The sequence below is a fragment of the Anopheles moucheti genome, chromosome 3, assembly GCF_943734755.1.
Source record: "Anopheles moucheti chromosome 3, idAnoMoucSN_F20_07, whole genome shotgun sequence".
Taxonomy (NCBI): domain Eukaryota; kingdom Metazoa; phylum Arthropoda; class Insecta; order Diptera; family Culicidae; genus Anopheles; species Anopheles moucheti.
This window is the reverse complement of record NC_069141.1, coordinates 82,016,194-82,036,757: the sequence shown is the minus strand read 5'-3', so window position 1 is coordinate 82,036,757 and position 20,564 is coordinate 82,016,194. Positions and strand designations below refer to the sequence as shown.

The 20,564-nt window shown below is 43.0% G+C and overlaps 3 protein-coding genes across 3 annotated transcripts; 1 reads left to right on the top strand and 2 right to left on the bottom strand.

Moving 5' to 3' along the window:
• Window positions 1-184: 184 nt before the first annotated feature.
• Window positions 185-3,242, bottom strand: LOC128301132 (uncharacterized). Its single transcript, XM_053037462.1, has 3 exons — window positions 2,938-3,242; window positions 1,556-2,766; window positions 185-1,488 (listed from the first exon to the last, which is right to left on the bottom strand). Exons 2-3 carry the CDS (start codon window positions 2,745-2,747, stop codon window positions 374-376), a joined length of 2,307 nt encoding a protein of 768 aa, XP_052893422.1. The 5' UTR covers window positions 2,748-2,766; window positions 2,938-3,242; the 3' UTR covers window positions 185-373.
• Window positions 2,827-5,659, top strand: LOC128301133 (uncharacterized). The gene is made up of 2 exons (XM_053037463.1): window positions 2,827-4,326; window positions 4,397-5,659. The coding sequence occupies exons 1-2, from the start codon at window positions 3,573-3,575 to the stop codon at window positions 5,122-5,124; spliced, it is 1,482 nt and encodes a 493-aa protein (XP_052893423.1). The 5' UTR covers window positions 2,827-3,572; the 3' UTR covers window positions 5,125-5,659.
• LOC128301135 (BTB/POZ domain-containing protein 6-B) lies at window positions 5,442-20,281 on the bottom strand. Its single transcript, XM_053037464.1, has 3 exons — window positions 19,979-20,281; window positions 9,487-10,092; window positions 5,442-8,153 (listed from the first exon to the last, which is right to left on the bottom strand). The coding sequence occupies exons 2-3, from the start codon at window positions 9,771-9,773 to the stop codon at window positions 7,265-7,267; spliced, it is 1,176 nt and encodes a 391-aa protein (XP_052893424.1). The 5' UTR covers window positions 9,774-10,092; window positions 19,979-20,281; the 3' UTR covers window positions 5,442-7,264.
• Window positions 20,282-20,564: the final 283 nt, after the last annotated feature.

Sequence of the window (20,564 nt, the reverse complement as noted above, 5' to 3'; positions counted from 1 at the left end):
AAATATATGTACGAGTTTATTTACACTCGGTTCTACCGGGACGATCTTTCATATAATGTTACAAACCAGCATTAATGCTTACTTACTTCCGAGATACTCCAATCGCTCGGTCTGCTGCCGAAGCTCCTGTCCAAAGATGCTCTGGATAGAAACAAACAATACCAAAACGAAGCAAATAGAGATTGCGCTTGATGTTCAATTGAACCCAAGTAACAGTAAATTTATTACTTTTTTACACTTATTTTAACAACATTTGTTATTTTAAGAGCGTGTTATTAAACACCCATTACAAATATATTTACTTCGTAACGCTGTTTATTCATATCAACCGTCGATAATCATGTACCAGATAGCAGCACGGTTGTTTGTCCCATCATTTCGGCGGTTTCTTTGTTTGCATCATAGCAACTGCGGTGCGAGTACCCGAACTCGGTTGGCTAGACTTTTCTCCACCGACCAACAACACCACTAGCAACCCGTTAAGCGATAGCGCATTGTGCAGCTGGTTAACCCAACCATCGATCTGTTTCGCAAGCGCCTGTTTGTCGGTAACGATTTGTTCCTCGTCCGGTATGCGAACGTACGCTAGATTAAAATCGTATTGCAGACAATCGTTCGCCGTCTTTTCGATCGTAGCAACTGGCGATGACGTTCTGTAGAGCGATAGCCACTGTTGCGTAGCTGAGGTCTGTTTTCCACGCGCTCGAATAGCTTTACCGAAGTAGCCCTCGAACGTGCGCAACTCCTCGTCTGCGTTCGTGACGATCACCGACACCTTGTTGCGTTTTTTAGCGTGCGAAAACAAGGTCGCCGTGATCTGAGACTGTTCCTTGTCGGGCTGCACTTCCGATATATCTTGTGCGATACCATTGCGGCCCGTGTTGGTGCGGAAGCTGTGATAGTCTCGCCGATCCTCTAGCCACTGATCACCGAAGTAGATGCTGTTGGCTAGTTTGAGCTTCACGAGATTCAAACTTGCTGCACAGTCTTCCACAGAACAGTGCCCATTGCTACCGGCCTGAATGTCCTTGTCTAGAAACTTTTTGGTCAAAATGCGTAGCTTCTGTTTGTGCATCGGATTGCCCGTCACGTTGTAAACGATGGATGTATCGATCGCGTACGGATGCAGCATTTCCAGTGCATCCAGATCGCTGTTCAGCGAATGCCCAACCAGTATAGCGTCCGGAGGTAACAGATTGCGCAGATCGCGTTGTACATCTGCCAGGGTGGTGGTCACATTGCGCAGCATCGATTGTGTGACGCCGGAGAACTGCGTACGGTAGTCGACGATTTTTTCGGCTGGCTTTACCAACTTGTCATACACGACATTGCCCGACTCGTCGACGATGGAAACGCGCGTCAACACCGACTTACCACCAGCTACGCCACACATTTCACAATCTATGCCATACATGGGCGATCGTGGATTGACCGGCTTGTAATAATTGCTCGTTGTTACAAAGTGTTTGTACTTATTTTGCAGTGTTCCTGTGAAAGGACAAAAACCGGGTGAGTTCGATTGGCAACACATTGGCGACGATAGAAGTAAACCTACCGGCTAGTGGAACCGGATATCCCTCGTTGATCATCTGAATCGGGGAAAGCAGTAGTAAGGTACGGGGGAATTTATCACCAGGTGGTAGATCGATATCGTCATAGTTTGGCATACGGGCGGCGGGTTGAATGTTCCGAAAGATAGTCTTCCGTACCAGCATATGATCTTTACAGGTGCGCATGGCCGCCTCCAGCGAACCGTACTCGGCCACAAGTACATCCTTGTGCGTATCGCTAAGTGGAACGCAAGCCACCTCTTCAAGAATTTTCGACCACGGGCACACCACTTGGAGGGTGAGTTGAGGTCCGAAAATGGTTCCCGCACATTTCGCCATGTGTTCCCGGTTGGTAACGTAATCTTCGCACGAGAATCCCTCCACGATCAATACCGTCGTGTGCGTCAGTTTGGTGTTCTTATCGATCGAGACCCAGCGGGGCGCTATCGGTGAATCGGTTCGCAGCAACGTGTGCATTAGCAGTGCCTGGATGTCGTCCAGCAGCAGTGGAATTCGTTCCTCCTTGCGCTCGTTCCGATCGAGCAGCGCATTGTATCCGGACGGCTTCAGCAAGACGCGAGGAGTGTAGCGCATATTTTTCCGCTGGTTGACGTACGCCTTCAGAGCACGATACTCGGTTTCGGAGTTAAGTGTACTGCACGCTTCAAGTGTGTTGCCCTTGTCGACTGATATCCCAACAGCGTTATCGCTCGCCGAACCGCTGCACTCTTCTTTCCGTCGTTTTGCGTCCACGGAGGTTAGGTCCTCCTCGTGCTTACTGATATTGAATGCGGTACGATTGATGGCCAATATTTTCCGCAGCTCTTCCTCACTGCCACCGTTGTCTGCGGATAACCCAACGAAACTGTTTTGTTGCAGCAAATTGTTGTTCGCTTCGGTCTCTAGTGCGGACGATTGCTCATCATCCTCAGTGAGGCCGTTCGAAGAAGATGGATTCGGTTGCTTTCTGTTGTGTTTGCCGATACCCTCCTGCTCGTTCAGCATCATCAACGCGGACAATCCCAGCAGTTTACGTTTTTTGCGCTCCTGACGTAACTCTTTTTTGCTTTTTAACTGTGTCCAATCACCGCCATTGCCATCCGATCCAGCAGTTGTAGCAGAAGCAGCAACAGAAGCACCAGGACTAAGCTGAGCTTTCATTCTGGCGTTTTCGTCGCACTCCTCCTCCTGCAACATCGGCCCGCAGCTTCTTCAGCTGGGTGGGATGAGGGTGTTGGTTAGGAACAAGATACAACAAAGACCACTGAATGCTTTGTGCTGACTAAGCAAATTTCGCTCAAGCGCTATGATTCACGCTGTTCGTTGCAACAGTAGTCACACACGCATGTGTACATGCATTCATCTACAGCGCAGTTTTAACACTTACCCCGTGTCGCGATCGTCTGTGTTGGATTAATATGAAGGTTTAGCCGGATAGCGTACCAGTCTCGCGGCTTTTTCGCTGTGTGTACAATGCACAGGGACAATATCCCGTAGAAGCGGGTAAGATCATGCGACGGAAATCTTTGTTCTATCGCGGAGTATTGAGTTTTCACATCGAAATATTCAAATTCACTATAGCGAAACCGTGCGTGCGGGATTGTACTTCTGGAGGAAACGTAAACAAGCATGCTGCACGCACTTGCGTTTGACGTTTATGATGGTTGCAAACCGAATGGTTTAAAACGGTACGTTGAAAAGTTATGCTTAATTTGTAGGCTGTAATAATAGAAGAAAACCAGAGTATTAGTAACGATGCAAGAGTATGAATATTGTTCAAAAATTACACATCTTGTTAAAATGCCTTGCATACAAAGAACAACACCGCAAAGAGAGAAGAAAAGAACTCATCTCCATCAAAGAGCGCTCGCTAGCTGATGGGAAACGGACGTTTGACGTTTGGCTCATTTAAAGTAACGTCGAGTGAGCGAGTGTGTGTGTGTAGTGCTGTCTGTCGGTTGGTTTACCATTGCAACCGTTTTTTGGCGAAATCGGTCCAGTTCAGTTGATGGGAAATTCACAATGGAGCTAATTACCGATTCCGGCAAAGTCTTAAAGGCGTATCAAATAATCAACCAGCAGCTTGTTCACGAAATCCAAAAGAAAAGGATAGAAATCAAGTTGCACGAGGAACGGTACAATGGAACGAACGAAATGTTGCTGCGGGAGCGCCAGGAAAACAAAGCTCTGCGCGATATGGTCCGGAAACTGAAGGACCAGATGCAAGTTATAACGAAGGTGATTGTATCGGTACAAGATCAAACGGATAAAGTGTACGAACGTATCAACCGTCCGCATGAGCTGGAGGAACGAATGATGCAGAACTATACGCCACGGGCCCAGCAAGTGTACGAACAACGCCGAACGAAAAATCCACCGTATGTGGACGAATATGCGATTGCTGAGGAAAATGAGACCAGCCTTGTTATGGAGAACGAAGCTGAGGAAGAAACAAACGCCCAGGAGATAAACAATGACACCCGTGCAAACGAAAGCGGTAGTGTAGATGCGGATGAAACCTTCGCCTCAAACCGGTCGAGTGATGTACGACGTAACAGCGGTGCACCATCGCTAGCAGTAGGCAGTCCATTAGTACAGCGACTAAAGCGTCCCTCAAGGAACGCAAGCTTTGATGAATCGTTTGAAACGATCGACCGCGAGCGGGTGTTCAAGCTGTCCCGACACAGTCAGGAACGACGAAAGATCTATGCCAACATAGATGAAAATGTATCCGACCTACAGTCTATTAGCAGTAGGAGCCGAATGGAAATTGATGGTAGAGTTGTTACTGTTCGTTATTATTACATTTGCAGATTAATTGGTTCAAAGTAAATTTTATATTTTAGAGGAACTTAGCGAAACATTGCGCAATCTGTCCCCGGTGAAGATGGATGACGTTGGCGAAAATATGTCCTGTTCGTCGGTTGAAAATGAGAAGGACAACGGAGAGAAACGGTCACCACCTAGTCCTGCCCGACCGGACAAAAGGGTGCACCAATCGCATCTAATAAAAATGGCTAGCGAATCGATGCTTTCACGAATTCATCGTTCGACAGTGGTTTATGGAGATCTCACCGAGGGTAGCAGCAGTGTAAGCCGGGACGAGACTGAAATGACCGTCTTTAATCCGGCCGAACTTGTCGCTAGCTGTAGTACACCGGTGGCTAAGGGATCGATCGATGTGCAATCGGAAAAGGTTATTGTCGCCGAAATTCCTCGTCGGGGTCGTGGTCGTCCTCGTAAATTTCCTACAAAAGCAAGGAGTGAAACCGAGCTGCATACGCTCGAAATGAATCCCGTCGTAGTGTTGAGACCCTTGACGGAGAAAAATATACGGGCACACGAGCAGAAAATGCGACCAAACCGCAACGCTAGACAAATCCGATCTGTGAAGGAGAGTAACGTCAGCGACAGCGAGGAAGGATCGACGTTAGGCGATGGGAACACGTGGGAACCGAGTTCGTCGATGGAAAACCTGTCCACAGTGTCCGGTGAATCGAATCGTCCGCGACGAAAGGCAGCACCGAAGATACTCCGCGAACCGTCATTGATTTTTAAATTAAGACGAACCTAATTAACTGTTCTTATCTTTATCATTATTATTAGCCATCATCAATCATTTTTCTCTCTATCACTGGTGTATTATTTTTTGTCATGTTTAGGGTTAGTAATTGTTTTAAATATTTTAATTTTTAATCAACAATTTGACACCATGATTTAAAAAAGCAAATGGGTTTTTAACCATGAACAGAATTTGTAGTTTTTTTGAGGAGCGCAGTAAATTACACCAAAACGACGTACAAAAATTCAACCGAATATGCCTGCAGTAGTAAAAGGTTATGTTAACAAAAATTTTACTGATAAACAAAAAGAAAGGAGTGTATCACACAATCAGTTTAAAAAAAACTATTTTATTTTATCCGAAAAAAGGAAAAAGATTCTATCGATCACAAGGAAAAAGTACGATCATTCCTTCCCTTCCACATTGTTTTGCCAAAATGGTCTCATAGTTTCGAGCTAGCTTTGCTGTGTTTACACGCTAGGTAAGCCTGTGGATTAGCTGAATCTAAACAATAGGATAGATAGTTCAACAAAAATAAAGTTACCAAAACGGGACGATAAACAGTTTGTTTTAAATCGTAAAATTCAATTATAAACGATTATGTTAAAATTTCCATTCTATTCCATTGACGTTCTGCTTCCGTTTTATAAATTTTTCTTTTTGTTTTTTTTTGTTTTTCAAATCACAAATTACGTTCACTTTCAGCTACACTTTTGTTGGTTTGTTCTACACACCAATTCTTCACAGGTTTTCACATAAAAGCTGCGTGATTTTCACGCAGTTTTGTTTCAGTTTTGTCTCCCTGTCTATTTGTATTTATTTTGTTCCTGTCCATTGAATAATAACATGCCTTTGCTTTACAAAACTAATGATTAAAATCTGCATGATTGCATAGCATATAATAACACACGCTTTCAGAACCGATGGGTTTCTTAAAAAGCTCGAGAACGGAATAATATATGACTATGATTTGTTAAAAGCAAACTGATAGTGCACGAGCAGTAGAACATCTCACTGTTTCATGATCACCTAACGAATGGATCTAAGAGCAAGATGATCATCTCTCTTGCGGTTCTAATATAGTGATTGGTGGTACCTATGCTCTCACGGTGTAATCATTTGTCTAACGATAGAATATATAACATGCAAGCATAAAGACTTATATATTCTCTAGTATACACTGCCGGAACGACATTATAATCGAACGATGTTGTATAACCGGTATTTTTATAAATGTTTGGATAACACAATGCTTATTGAGAGAAGCGCACTAAGAAGCATTATATGGCGGGGATAGAATACCGACGATAACTGTAAACAAATGTGTGTGTATGTGCTGTTGTAGAATTTACGTTGTACTGATACTCTGAAGCAATTCCCGATTCACTATGCTTGAACTTCTCCTTTAGCAATCTCTCTAATACACACTTCTTCTACGGATGTCGTTTCACGATAACGAATTGGTTTAAATTTAAAACACATAACATCTTCAAACTGTCTCTCTCATACGCAATTTATACTACATTCAACAGGAATAGTAGTCACGTAAGGGCACACCGTCGATCAATTGTGGGCAGCTTAGAACTCATCTAAACCATAACCCTCGTGATGATATCATTATAAGGACTAATATTTTTTCTAACGCTAGTATCGACTTTACCAACGAATTAAAAACAAATATATGGAACTATGTAGCTGGACGATACACATCGAGTACAACAATAGGAGTGGAAAAAACAGTGGTGAAGAAAAACGTTAACAAAAACAGAATAATAATACAGTTGCTATGATCAAAGCGTGTCATGTCGTAACTAAGCAAAGGCAGCTGTCGTCCGTTTGCTCTCCTTGCTGTCTTTCAGCTCGTGGTAGAGATTTCTTACGATATGGCGGACTGTCCCCCATTTAAGGGTGTCGCGTTTTATGCCGCTGTAGGGCTGTGGTTCCTTGAGATGTGAGATACCTTTTTTCGGTGGGTCGTTGGTGATCGTAGTCTCCTGCTGTCTATGAAATTTGCACGCACAGCGGCTAACGAAAAGAGATTCATGGACTCTCCTGTTTTACTTTTAATAAAACCCCCTCGCCCCCTTGTATACTCATGAAGAAAGGGAGATCATCATCACTTTGTACTCGGCAGTCCCTACAGGCAGCACCGCTAGTCGAAAATGCATGCAAACACGGAACAGCAGTTTAGCAGCAGACGATTACAGCAACCCTTCTTTGGACCGTCCCGTTCCCGTTCGGCATCGGCAGCAGCCTTGCGCATTTTTTTCGGGTAGTTGCGCGGATGGCTGCGGGCACTGAGCTGTACCGGCAGCAGCGGAAAGTCGGGCCGAGGTGCTCGGAACCGGGCGACAAGTGTTTCCTGTTCCGGCGTAAGATTAGCTGCGGATCGTCGCATGCCGCCGGTCAGTATGTCACCGACGAGTTGCGATTCGGCTGGGTCGAGCAGTTCGATGCGTTCCCGGGCGGCATCAAATTCACGCCGTGACATGGTGAGATATCGAGGTGCATAGCAGAGCGCCCCGAGTGCACGTCGACGGTTCTCAGCCGTGGGATCGATGTGTTTGCGCTTGCAGTCTTCGAGGCTCCAACGTGCCAGTACATCAAGCAGTACCGTTTCAGAGGACAGCTGCAGTGCGTCCCGTTTTACGATCATCTCCAGTTCCGGGAAGCGCAACGTGAACATGGCCTCCTGAGAGAATACTTCCTCGGCATGCATGTCGATCAGCTGCAAACAGTTGTTCAGCAGTGCGGCAAAATATTCCTCCGGTGTCAGTGGTCCACTGACCGTGTTCGATTTGCTTGCCCGGGGACACCGGGAGCGTCTTTTCCCCTCCTTGGACGGGGCTTTTGGTGCAGCAATGGAGTAGTAAAACCAAAGCGCTCGATACACTTCCAGCACGTGGTTAACGCGCAGATTGAGATCCAGATCCTTCGCGCAGTGAATCTCCAGCTGGCGGCACTGGAAACGTGTTGCTAGTTCAAGCATCTCGAGTGTGTGTGTTGTCGAGTTGAATTTGATAAACTTGGTCTCGAGGTAACTGAAGAAAGAAAGAAAAGTAAAATATTAGACACGGTTGAAATATATGTCAATCCCGAATAGCAGGTACTCATCGATCAATCACAATGCGGCAACAGTCGTAATGCCCTTTATGGTTGTTGTCATACACGTCCATGTGCCAAACTTACGAACGAGCGTCTAATGTCTAGCGCGCGGTATGTACCTTCTGCTTCACACTTAAAATACCCATAGCACGCGCGCCTCGGTTGCAGTTTCTGGCGCCGGCACATTTCTTGATAACGCAGGAAGTTGTGCTGCTACAGTGTGATCCACGACGCTACAACAGTACGAAGGCTACTTCTTGCTACGGGTGCTGATAAGCCTAACGAATAATCAATTTCACACGATACAAATCGGAAGCACTTCAAACGCTGTCCACACGAGATTAGATTGAATCTTGGACCTCGGAGGGCGTATCAATTTTTTTTTATCAATGAACCAATCAGTGGAAGGTACTATCGTATTTTCTTGTCGTTACTGGTGCAAGTACGGGCGAATGTGTTTATACTGTCCGATATTGACGATATTGATATTGACATTGAGAACAGGTGGCGATATAAAATCAATATCCCAATTCGTGGCATATAAGATGGATACAATGTAGAAAAAGGAACGCGTGGTAAAGGATAACATTGGTACTGGGGAATGGGAAATGAATTTCCAGTCGTTTCCATCCCTATGTAATAGAAGCAGCATCTAATGCTCACCATATGCTGAAGTAGGGGGTTAAACGATATTTACTTCAAAAGTCCACGTTCTACAGACGTCTTGATCCAACTCACTAAACTCAAGATGATAGTTTTTTGCAATACCTTCCACTCCAAAGAACTTTCCAAAAGCTGATAAAATGTAATAAATCTGACCTTGAGAACCTGGATATGTAGTGCCTATCAACGACCTCCTGCATATTAGAATGGATTCCAGGAAATTGGGTTGGGAATTCTTACAATATTTTGCACCTTACTCCGTACACTCTCAGATCGTGCATGTTGACTATTCATGTGAACTGTATTCATATATGTATACTTGCAATTGCGCTAATGTTTGCTAATGAATAATTTGTTACACCTGCGTTCGTTACATATTCGCGTGCGCGTTACTCACTATCATTGTGGGATATGCAATTCAAAATTAACGTTTTTCCATCATTTCGACTGGAAGCAGTAAAAACATCAAAACCTGAGATTCTAACATTCGGCCGGCCTATTCTTGAAGATAATTTTTGTATAGCTACCACGATCACTGCACTCGAGACTACATATGTAACACCCTCTTCTCAAGGTCACCATCACACCCAGTGCTGCAAAACTTACCGTACAAATGTCTCGAAGTTATCCCGATTAACATCGCGCACCACACACTTGCTGTCACCACCGCCACCGCCACTGGATAGCATATGTGCCAGACCGGTGTTGGAGTCAAGGATCGCTTTCCGTTCTGCACGCACTTGAAAGTTGGCCTTATTGCCCAGGACCAGGAAGTCCACGTACTGGTCATCGTTTGCTGGTGAATCCATAGGAGGAGCCGTCGGCAACGGAGCAGTTATAGGTCGGGCACCTCCTCCATCGGCCTCGAGGTTGTTGGTAAATGGTTGAACCATGATTGCGCAAAAGGTACTCGCAGATTCGAAAAGTTTGTCACTAGCTTGACCCGTGTCCCGTGGCTGTGCAACTTAACTTAGGAGAAGAACTGATTTAATCTACTGCCTTAGATTGTTTCTAATATGTTGTGCCAGCTTATGGTGCTCTTTTGCGAAGAACCGAACTGGCTACATTCCTGAACGTGCGAATCGCGCGGTTCTCTGTGGCACTTCTGCACGTCGGTACGTTCGCTAGTGAACTGATTCTCGATACCGACCAAAGGGTTCGGTGTTGCCGATGTTTGGCTTTGCTAAAATGAAGCGTGAATGTCGGGTGAACCTGTAATAAATATAAAAAAAACGAGAAGGTGAAATTTAATCAATGATACTGAGTATATAAGAGGAAAAGATTACATCAGGACAGCGCGGGTGCATGTTTGTGGAGAGGAGTGAACTGATAAGCATATGCGTTGATTACGTGCCTGCTTATTGCGATACCGGGGAGATACTGTTCGAACTTATGCGACGGCAGAGTGTGTGGTACCTTGAGGATGTGTGTCGTTCTTTACCCTGTTGTTTTTGTATGTATGTCATTTTGTCTATTACTCTGTGTCATTTACACCTTTTCCGCGTGTGCAGCGATTCCGCGAGTGCATTTAATGCACCTTTCCTCTCAATTACCGATTGGCCATTCTTACCGGGATGATGACTAACCGCTTCTATATATACACACACGCATTGCAAACATTCGAGTAGGCCCGTTTTTACTTGGGAGCAATTTCCTTCTTATCGAGAAGGGTTTTTTTTCTCAACGCCCTTCGCAGGTATTAAAAGAGCACGTTGGCACGAGACTGTGCCAGGCCCTTACATTGCTATTTGTGATGTAAAGTATTGTATTCTTCAATGAACGAGTCATACAAAATTTCACAATCAAGGTTAATCTCTAGCGGTAAAGATATTCTATACTACTCTAAGCTAGTCTAACTTGCCAGTTAAAGATCATTTGTTTAGAGATCATTTGATGATGATTTGAAGCATAGAAACATGCCATAGAAACATGCATTGCCATCAGCCAATTACACACTTTCGAATTATTAACTATTTTAATGAAATTATTCAGATTACATTAAACACGTAACATGAATTGGAATATATGCATCGATTCGGTACATCGATCATCAGAATAAATATATTCAAAGCGAGAGCATCAATACCCAACTCAATTGCCGATAGATCACAACATTGTAGTAGCAGAAAATAATAACACTTGCGCCATGTTTAGAGCGAAACGCAATAAAAATGATTCACGCTGAATGCACCTCAATTGGGCTAAGATACGTGTCACAAGATGAAACCCAAGTGAAGACGTGTTGTCAATCTGTTATTTGATTCAAGTTTACCACAGATTACTCACATGCCATTGGACATGCTTGTGAGACTTGAGCCTTTAGAGGAGAATTTTTGCGAGAGTTAGTGTATCGATCTACAGCGTATCAATGTATCGATGAAATATTCTATTTAAATCTTCAAGAGAATGCTTTTTCAGTACCTGCAAGCAGCAATTCGAGGCGGATCGCGTTATTTGCATAACGATAACCCAAAATATCGCAGGTCCATTTCCAGGTCTCTGTGTTGATACCGCCGGAAGTGCCGCATTAAACCGGGGTCTAATTTAAACATTCCCACTACCATGCACCGCCTCCTGTAGGAACTGACCGAGGTCATTCTACGATTTTGATTAATTTCTTATCTTTGTGCAAATTGATTGTACCCAGTGCCCCGGCGGGGTAAAGCAAAGCAATACCCACCCATAACGATCTTTGTCGTGTCGAAACGGTGGCTGTTCAAACGGACCTGCTACGGAAGCGGGGTGTGTGTTGAATGTTTGTCGCCACTGTTTTTGTTTGTGGCGCGCACCACCAGATGGTGGTAATTAAAGTATTCTTCTGCGCGTTCTCTTACAAAATGCTAGACCCAGTACGCGCGAAGAGTCACGCGTTTAACGCTACGAGGTGATTGTGAGAGGAGCAGGCACAGTTTAGTGAGGTCGCCCGACTTTAAACACATGATCGTCATCATCGATCGCCTCTGTAAGCCGATTGCGCATTTTGGAGGGGTGTAGTTGGATTTGGGGTGCAATTGGGAGTCGAGGGGTGCGATAATTTGCTATGAAATGTGTCGGTGACTTCTGTTACTCGTAACATTACGCTTTCTTCTCATGCAAACATTGATAAGACATTGCTCAGTGTGATCTAACTGGGCGCTTGGCGCGGTAAGCATTGAACAGTCGTTTATCTACGTTGTAGATGTTGTTTCCTGCACCAGTCTGTCGAACGGATCGAAAACTGCAGTAAAACATCATTACTAACTACTTAGAATACCACTTCTGCTCTACAAAGACACGTTATGGTGTTAATGCTTTATTTATATTTTATTTTTAATCTTTGGTGTTTTCAAAACATATTCAAATGTTTGTTGATGTTAAACGGTTAAAGATGTGTTTAAGGTTTGTAAGCGTACGTGAATAGTCAAGTATTGATGGCGGCTCTCTGCCAGAGGAATGACAATTGACTCATCGAAGTCACGACGTAGAACAAAACATATTGGAATAGGTGATAACACTCCTCATTGATAATGTAATAAAACTTCCTTCTTGGATGATAGTCACTGGCATCAAGAATATTTTTTTGGCAAGATTTTTGGCAGCAGATTATGCTATCTAAACGACCGCATTTTCTGTTATTAAAAGAATAATAATTTACAGAAACATCAACAAAAATGGCCTTTGGAACAAAGGTCACTTTCAACGTAGTACTACATAAGAGTAAAATTTCGGAAAGATTATTAAATTCAGTTCTTGGACAAGACAGCGATGGTGATTCATCGCCAGCTTAAACCCAAATGATCACCCTGTCTATCAGCAGGTTAACAACCAATCATAGGCAATGATAGCCTAATTTGTTTCGCTATATTTACAACATAATAACTTTTAAAAAATGGCTAAAGCCGGAAATACATCCAAAAAGGTGATCCAAATTACATCAAAAATGTGATAAGATAAGTACAAATAGCTACAAATTGCTTCCCTTACTATATTTGCAATTCCGTCAACCAGAGCACGCACTTCATGAATTTTGGCGACACATTTTATCAAGGTTCGGTCCGGTTTTTATAGCTCTTTACGGTTGCAACGACATCGAGTGATTGATTTACACTGAGATTGATTGTGATTTGATCCTTTCCCTTTTTTTTTCTTCTCTGAATGAGGCCAATATCCACAAATTAATTATTAGCGATAATGTTATCGCACAATCATGGAAATGTTGCTGAGGGGTTTTGTTATTAAACACCATTGAGCGGAAATCATGCTAAAGCTCTTTATGACATATAGATCGCGCTGTTCAATAATCATTAATCTTTTGAAAAAAACCCTATTCCTTTAAGTCGTTTATAGAAAATCAAAATTGAATAAACGAGCAGTGTTTTGTAGTCCACACTCCATCCAAGGGACGAAATAATTCGAAAGAACTAAACACGTGTTACATCCCATTATACACGGAAGCTTCCCAGACACGTCTACATTAAGTAATAGTTCTTTAACCGAAAACGAATGTGTGTGATTTTCTACGATCAATCACAATCATCATCACCTCTCCCCCGGGGAGACCTAGTATGATTCAGTGAACCTAGAAAAAAGGGATGTTTTGTAAATAATGCTCGTTACGTGATACAACGCAGATATGGTAAATTTAAGTAACGGTCACAATATTACGTCGTTTCAAAAGAAGAACTATTGCAAACCAAAGATTATTAACAGTTTGCTTTTCTTCTTGTACACGCTTGCTGATGTAACATAATGTAACCCTGATTTAACGTAAACTGCACAAATGTTTCTTTCCTTCCTCGACGATCACAGCATCGTCCTACCAGATCAGAAGTGTAGGTGCGTCTCAGTCAGAGTAAATGTGAATACATAAACGGAGTAGCGCATCACCAGTATGCGAAGTCGTAAATTATGAGACAACAGCCAACAGAGCCAGAGAGCGTTAATGCATTGGATCAGCAATCGATGCAGTGGACACGAGTCACGCAACAGCGCAACAAAACATATACAATACGAATGCGTTGTTGTTTGCTTCTGGGTTTCTACTTCGCAAGTGTTGGAGATTTATGGTTTATCGGAGGTTTAACGATTCTTGGTTAATGTGTCGCGTAATCATCAGAGGATAATATATCCGGCACACTCTTTACGCTATCATTAACGAGCTGCGCCACCCCGTCGTGTGTCTGTTAATCTACATAACACATAGTATTATTAATCTGGAGTGAATAAGTCGAGTTAAATTGTGAATTCATCACAATCACATTCAACTGCTAAACCATTCTTTTTGCATAATTTTAACGATTTTTTATCACTCACAATGCTTATAATCGACTAGGAGTTACTGACGAACGCGTTTAACTGAGTCATTAAATTGCGTTTCGATTTAAAGCTCAAGTAATAGAGTAAATAGCTCAATGAGTAAATTTGCCCATTGATACAGATAAGTAAGCGGAAAGGAAGCAACAGCAAATATCGCATATACCTTATGATGCCTGCCAAGCCTATTTTACAGTGTTACCACCTACAAACACTGCTTGCTCAAAACCAAAGCAAAACATTCTTCCAACCTTCGGTTAGCGCGTTCGATGCTGCCGTCTGTGTGTGTGCCAGTGGATATGTTTGTTTTCACTCTTTAAAGCTAACCATTTTTAACAAATTGCTAACAAATATATCTTGCCCACCCCCGTATATGCCCACCAACCAGTGCGGACCAGAGTATACATGTTGGCCGGTATGATTTGTTTGTTTATAACAAGCTGTCCCAAGTTCATTGCTATCTAAATAAAGATCAAACAATGCTCTAAAAAGAAAAGAACCGCAAAGGCCAAACAACTGTTATACATTAATGAGCTATCCATCCAAAACCAGAAGCTACTTTGCTCCAGCAGCCCTAGGACGGAAGGGTTCTGCACACTTCCTGGTGTGTTATGTCTATTTTCGGACGGAGGTGAAAATAAAGACCATTCTGATCGGTCCATCGAATCGGAAGCTGACGAAGTATGTTTCAATGTTTCGAGACCATTCGTAAATTAACGTAAATTAACATATGACTGCATGTTTGGGAAACATCTTCTTGATGTAGTACAGTGTTGGGTGAAACTGATACAGATCCATAAATATTGGATAATCTCTCAACCAAATGAAAAAATCTAAATCTCTGTGCTGAAGATCTTAATGAAGCATCTTAAATTTATTATGTTTATTATTAATTTATTATTATTCTCTTGAATCAGATTTTTAGTGAATTGGTTGATGAATCATTTAAGAAGAGTCATTGATATGAATCTTTAATGAGCGACTCTAACAAAAAGAAAATAAAAATAAATAAATACATCAAATTAAGTGTCCTATGAAACAAGTGATCTGCAACTTGTGTGACAATAATGTTTCACTGCCATTTTCTCATCCTTTTACGTTCGATTCATCCCCGGTCACGATCGCTTATTCGTTATTAGCACATCCTTTCCCATTCTCGAGCATATGATGCTGGTTGGCGCATTGCGAGTCGGGCACAGAAAATTGGATTGAAAAATAGGAAAATTGCGGCCCGCATTTCTGTTGAACACTTTCTTAGTTTCCCCACGATCAGTTGGAGTTGGAGTCCTCCTTTCCCCTCCCGGCAAGTAGCAGCAACGCGAATGTTTGAATGCAACGAACTCTTACTTTCTGCAGCGCGAAAAGAATGGAGCACACGTCGCGGCAAGAACGTGATGCATTAATTGTATCCCATCCATCCAATTGATAGCACTCGAAATCGTATCAGCAGTACAATGAAGGAGGGTGAATATAAGATTGCCATGTTTGGGTGGGTCGTGGACTTCCAAAATTAAAACGCACCCCCAGTAGCTCCCTCAGCAGCAGCAGTGGAGGTACATTGGGTGACATGAATCATGTTTTACATGTGCTTATATTATGGCGCAGCAGATGGGTAATTCGAGAGGGCGCAACAGCTAAATACCATTAGTATGCCGTCACTGTCGTGGTTTCATTTTTGAAGGGAGCATTTCCCAGTAGGCTTCCTTTCCAGAACTCCAGAACAGTTCTGTGCGTGCGTCGACGGGCACAGTAAACTTCACGCGCAAGTGCATTCTATCGTACGCGCAAAGCAGGAGTAGATCGTCGTTCAGGCAGCAGGCAGGCGAGGTGTTAAGTAACGCCAATGGGTGTTAACACAATGTGCAACACCTTCGCGGATCGGTGCCGATTATCGGGAATCCGTGAAAGGAACAGCGTAGAGCAGAGGTGCTTACTTCCGGTAATGGTATGAAACGCATTCATTATCCGCGGTCTGTTGGGATATATTTGATAATGTAGTTCATAGTAGATGAGTGTAACGTATTTCACTCATCCTATAAAATGTTGTATGACATTTTGCACCGATTTTAGGTATGAAACAATGTTGTGAATAATGTTCATATCCACCCAAACAACACTTGTTGCGTTCACGCTCCAATGCGCATCGATTAGCGCGCGCTAGCGTGTTTGCTCCTCCGGTCGTAGGGTGTTTATTAACGTGAAGTTCAATATCATGGCCTCAGCCAAACGTAGAAGGATCTAACGAGTGTTTTGTTCTGCTCCCCAACAAAAAAAACGGTTAGAAACAACAGCAGCAACGGTATGCTGCTATAGCAGCGATGGAATGAAGCGTTGAAGAGTAAGCCAATGTTTGGAACCAGCGCCAGCCGGTACCAATCATCAGGCTGGTACGTACAACCAAGGGCAGACAGGTTGAAGGTGGAGGTGTTTGAAGCTAGTGTCCTCTTCCTGCATTATGTCTGACGCTAAACGCTTCCGCCAGCCGGAAGTGCAGTAGGGCGTTTGTAGGGAAACACTGGGAATTTGGAGACGGAAACTAGAACAAACCAGCACCACAACACTGTTTACTCAGATGGTGTTTTAATTTTTTTGCTTCTTTTAGACAGTTTTGATTTGTGTTAATTTCCCAATGTTTCAATGGCAATTGGTTCTTCGTTTCTTTTCATTATGTTTAAAGTGTATTGCATAGACATTTTAATAATTCTTATTTTATGTTTACACGACATTGTTTATAGACGTAGTACGTACATTCTAGACAATAACAATAATGTGATTCTAAAATTCTTTTGAGTACCTACTTAACACACGAATATCTCGTTTTTTTCTGGATGCCATAGCTGCCTTTAAACGTCATAACACCAAGCACTGAAGTGTTCTAATATGAACACCCCGGCGACCTTGGCTTGTGATGGAATATTAAAATATGCTGGAGTTTTATACTAACGTCATTAAAATCAACAAATGCAACAAGAAACACATGCCATCCTGCGAGCACTGGTTGAAGGTTCGATTCTCCGCGGCTCATTGGTTATGCTGGCTGCAGCGGACCTTATGCGGACCGTGCGGTGCTCGTTCGTCGCTCATTTTCCAACGTGTACTCCGTGGAAATCCGTCTAAAAATACGGCCGTTTTGTGTCAAGGTAATTCCTCCATCAACTTCTCGCTTCGCTACGAATGAATCGGGAAACATTTAGTGCATATTGATGATACATTCAGTTTTATTTAGCTGGTATAGTGCAGCAGACATGCAAATAATTAAGGCAGCTTCAGTGTGCAGCATTGTACCAGTTAGAACAGACAGACAGTTTTCCTTTTTTTCGTTTGACCCACTACATCTTGGTGCAATCGGGTGACTCATCGGTGGTGAGAATGGCGAAGTTTAAAGAGACCAAATACTTTCACTAACATTTGCTTTATTCTGGGTAACGATTTAATAATGGTTCAGTTATACTAGTGTTGTACTTTATGGATTTTCTTTAATAGAGTCAATCATTTGAATGTTAAGTGAGGAGTCATTCAAATCAAGAATCGACTCCCAAAAGGATAAAAAATGCTGTGAGCAGTAGCGGATTACTTCCCTTTAAAAGCCATAATCGACGTGGCATTTAGGGACCCTTTAATTATGCAATTATGATATTCAGCAGTCAAATCAGCAATTCTAAAATACACCAAAGAATTGAAGATCAACTCACACAAATCTGAAATGTTATGATCGTGAAACAAAGTAGTTTGAAAAACGTGACTTTTTGGTGCCTTTACGATTTTATAGAGGAATCAATTATCAAGTACTGTGTGTTCAATGATCCGGACAAATGGAAGGCAGCGGATATTTGAAGCAAAAATAATGATCAAATATCACTAAAAACGAAACCGGATGTACATGATTCATCAGTGAACATGTTTGCAAAATCTTTCCACCCGTTTGGTGTTTACATTCGGAAGCAGTTAGGTTTTGATTTGCAATCCGGTTCGTTCAGTTCCTATACAGAAATATAGGAATCATAACAAAAAAACACACCACTGCCCGTAAATGCTTGAACTAACTCTGCCTTTTGGTCGGTATGAATTCCACGATCGGCATACACGAACATGTGTGGCTAAAAATATATGGTGTCACAACTTACCAGACGCTATGCTGTATCATTTCTTTTGCGTCATATTATTCTTTGGACTAAATGAAGCGATACAGATTTCAGTAAATCTGCTAGTGTTGTTGCAGTTAAACGTTTATTTTTTATGAAAACATATAACTGTGTTTGATAAGTCAAAGCTCGCAAGATGATTAAGGTGCCCTCATTTCATTAATTAAGAAATGCATTTGGACGTTGCAACTATGTAAGCATAAATATTTGGTTTTTGAACCAAAAAACATCAAGTTTTTTTATACACAAGAAATATGATAGAGAAATTTAGCAATAGTTTAGCAATTAAAATACTCTATAACCTTTCGCAATACGTCAGCTGAGTAATAAATTTAATTTTGTCAATTAATAATTGTTCATCATCATCATATGAGCGATGGCGCAGTGTTAGTGGCGCAAGACTTTCACCCGACAGTATAGGAATAAAAAAATCTAATCCAGGTCCATCTATACACGAACCTCACTATTGAGCTACGGGTGTATTAAAGTCCAGAAAAACGGAAATAACAGGGCGAGACCTCTGGGTTCGTCGTCGTGGAATGGAATGTCGAACCAACATCCTCATATTTCGATGAAGGTGGATTAGAATCACCGACGACTCTTCAAGCATTCGTGACAATGCTGCTTAACCCTTCTCTATCCTTTTCTGCTGATATTGCTTTACATGCTGCCATGGTGTGATTGATATTTTAATATCATAAAAAGCATGGATTACTACATACGCGAAGCATGTGTCTACTCTATGTAACCGGTCACTTTGCTCCCAAACAAACCAACACCGACAAAAAATAGCATTCTTGTTTGTTATGAAAGCGTTCCCGAATAAGCGGAGGACTCGCGCCTCGTTAAAAAACATTTGCCGTCTACACAACCCATCCAAAACCAGCAACACACGACGCGTTCGACGGTATAAATCACTGCAGCAAGAAATTCCACGTCCGCCGTTCCATTCGTCTAGCGCAAGGGAAGCGTTTTTAACGGGAGCGTGAAAAGCGCGTACTGGCTGAGTCAACGGGAAAACTGAACTCGTCCCAAGGAGTCTATCGTTGGACCATGTACAAGGTGGTCGTTGCCGGTAGCGCTTTGCCGTGCAGCAGTTTTGGGTTGAGGTAGGCGAAAAACGGTCCACGGTACGGGGGAAAATTTTGCTCCGTCTCTCCATTTTTCTTTTTCCCTTCGCTTTCGCTAAAGCCGGGAGGGGAGTTCTTGTGGAGAATGTTTAGAATTTTTACATTTTCGTGCGTCGGCGTGCTGTGAAGTATACAAAATCCCACACCAACACATGAACCCTCCCTGTCACCGCCATGGAATCCCCTGCCCAGGCAAGGGGTGACCTACTTTAGTAGCCTTTGCCGTATCCAAGTCCGCGCATCCTCGAGCATGTTGGGACATGGGAGAAAAACGAACGTCTGCTGAAGAATGACAGTTCAATGTTGTTTACTGAGAAGCGAACCGTTGTTAATTCCCTTGGAGGATGAGTACGAATTTTGCGTACGTGAGCCGAACCACTCGGATGTGTGAGTGTGTTTTGTGTGTAGCTTATAATGGGAAAAATCGATTTTTCCTGACGATGGTTAAAGGATACATTATCTTTTGGTTCGTATGATATGGGAAAATTATTAACACTCAGCACGAAACGCTCGTAACTAAATGTTCAAACTTACCTGCAGAAAAACGACGCCGCCTGCTTTGCCCTTTTGTGCTCCCTTTGTGTAAATGTCGAAGGTCCTTCGGAAAAAGGCTCCTCAGTTGCCAACTTTGAAACCAGGTTTGCGGTCGTTTTTTGCAAAAGAAAAACTACACAAACCGCTTACAGTTGACCGGAACACAGTTTTCGAACACAAAATGCGGCCAAAACACGGGCGTTTTCCGCAAAACAATTCACACTCACACGGGTGCACTTCGAGTGGCGAACGGAGCGCGGATCGGGAGCACCAACCGTATGTCGTTCTCGGACACGGACTTCCGTTGCCGAGGAGGTGAACCGAGCGACTGAGGTTTTGACAGCTGATCCGACCGATGACCGTTCCCGGACATGCGCATCTCCTGGCAAACGGATGTTGATTGTCTCCCTCTTAACTCGATAACACAAGCTATTACCGTACGTAAGATCACTGGCCAACCGATATTCCGGTTCCTTGGCAGGTGGTTAGTCTTGTAGAATGGATTCACTTGAAAGCAGGAATAGTATTCTAGGTGTTTCCACGTACGCGCATGGAGCAGTGGCTACTACGATGCAACACAGGAAGC

Coding starts and splice junctions, on each gene's coding strand:
- LOC128301132 (XM_053037462.1), bottom strand. CDS start 2,747: ATGTTGCAGGAGGAGGAGTGCGACGAAAACGCCAGAATGAAAGCTCAG. Junction 1,489..1,555: donor ATATCCGGTTCCACTAGCCG/GTAGGTTTACTT, acceptor GTCCTTTCACAG/GAACACTGCAAAATAAGTAC.
- LOC128301133 (XM_053037463.1), top strand. CDS start 3,573: ATGGAGCTAATTACCGATTCCGGCAAAGTCTTAAAGGCGTATCAAATA. Junction 4,327..4,396: donor GAGCCGAATGGAAATTGATG/GTAGAGTTGTTA, acceptor TTTATATTTTAG/AGGAACTTAGCGAAACATTG.
- LOC128301135 (XM_053037464.1), bottom strand. CDS start 9,773: ATGGTTCAACCATTTACCAACAACCTCGAGGCCGATGGAGGAGGTGCC. Junction 8,154..9,486: donor AACTTCGAGACATTTGTACG/GTAAGTTTTGCA, acceptor TTCTTTCTTCAG/TTACCTCGAGACCAAGTTTA.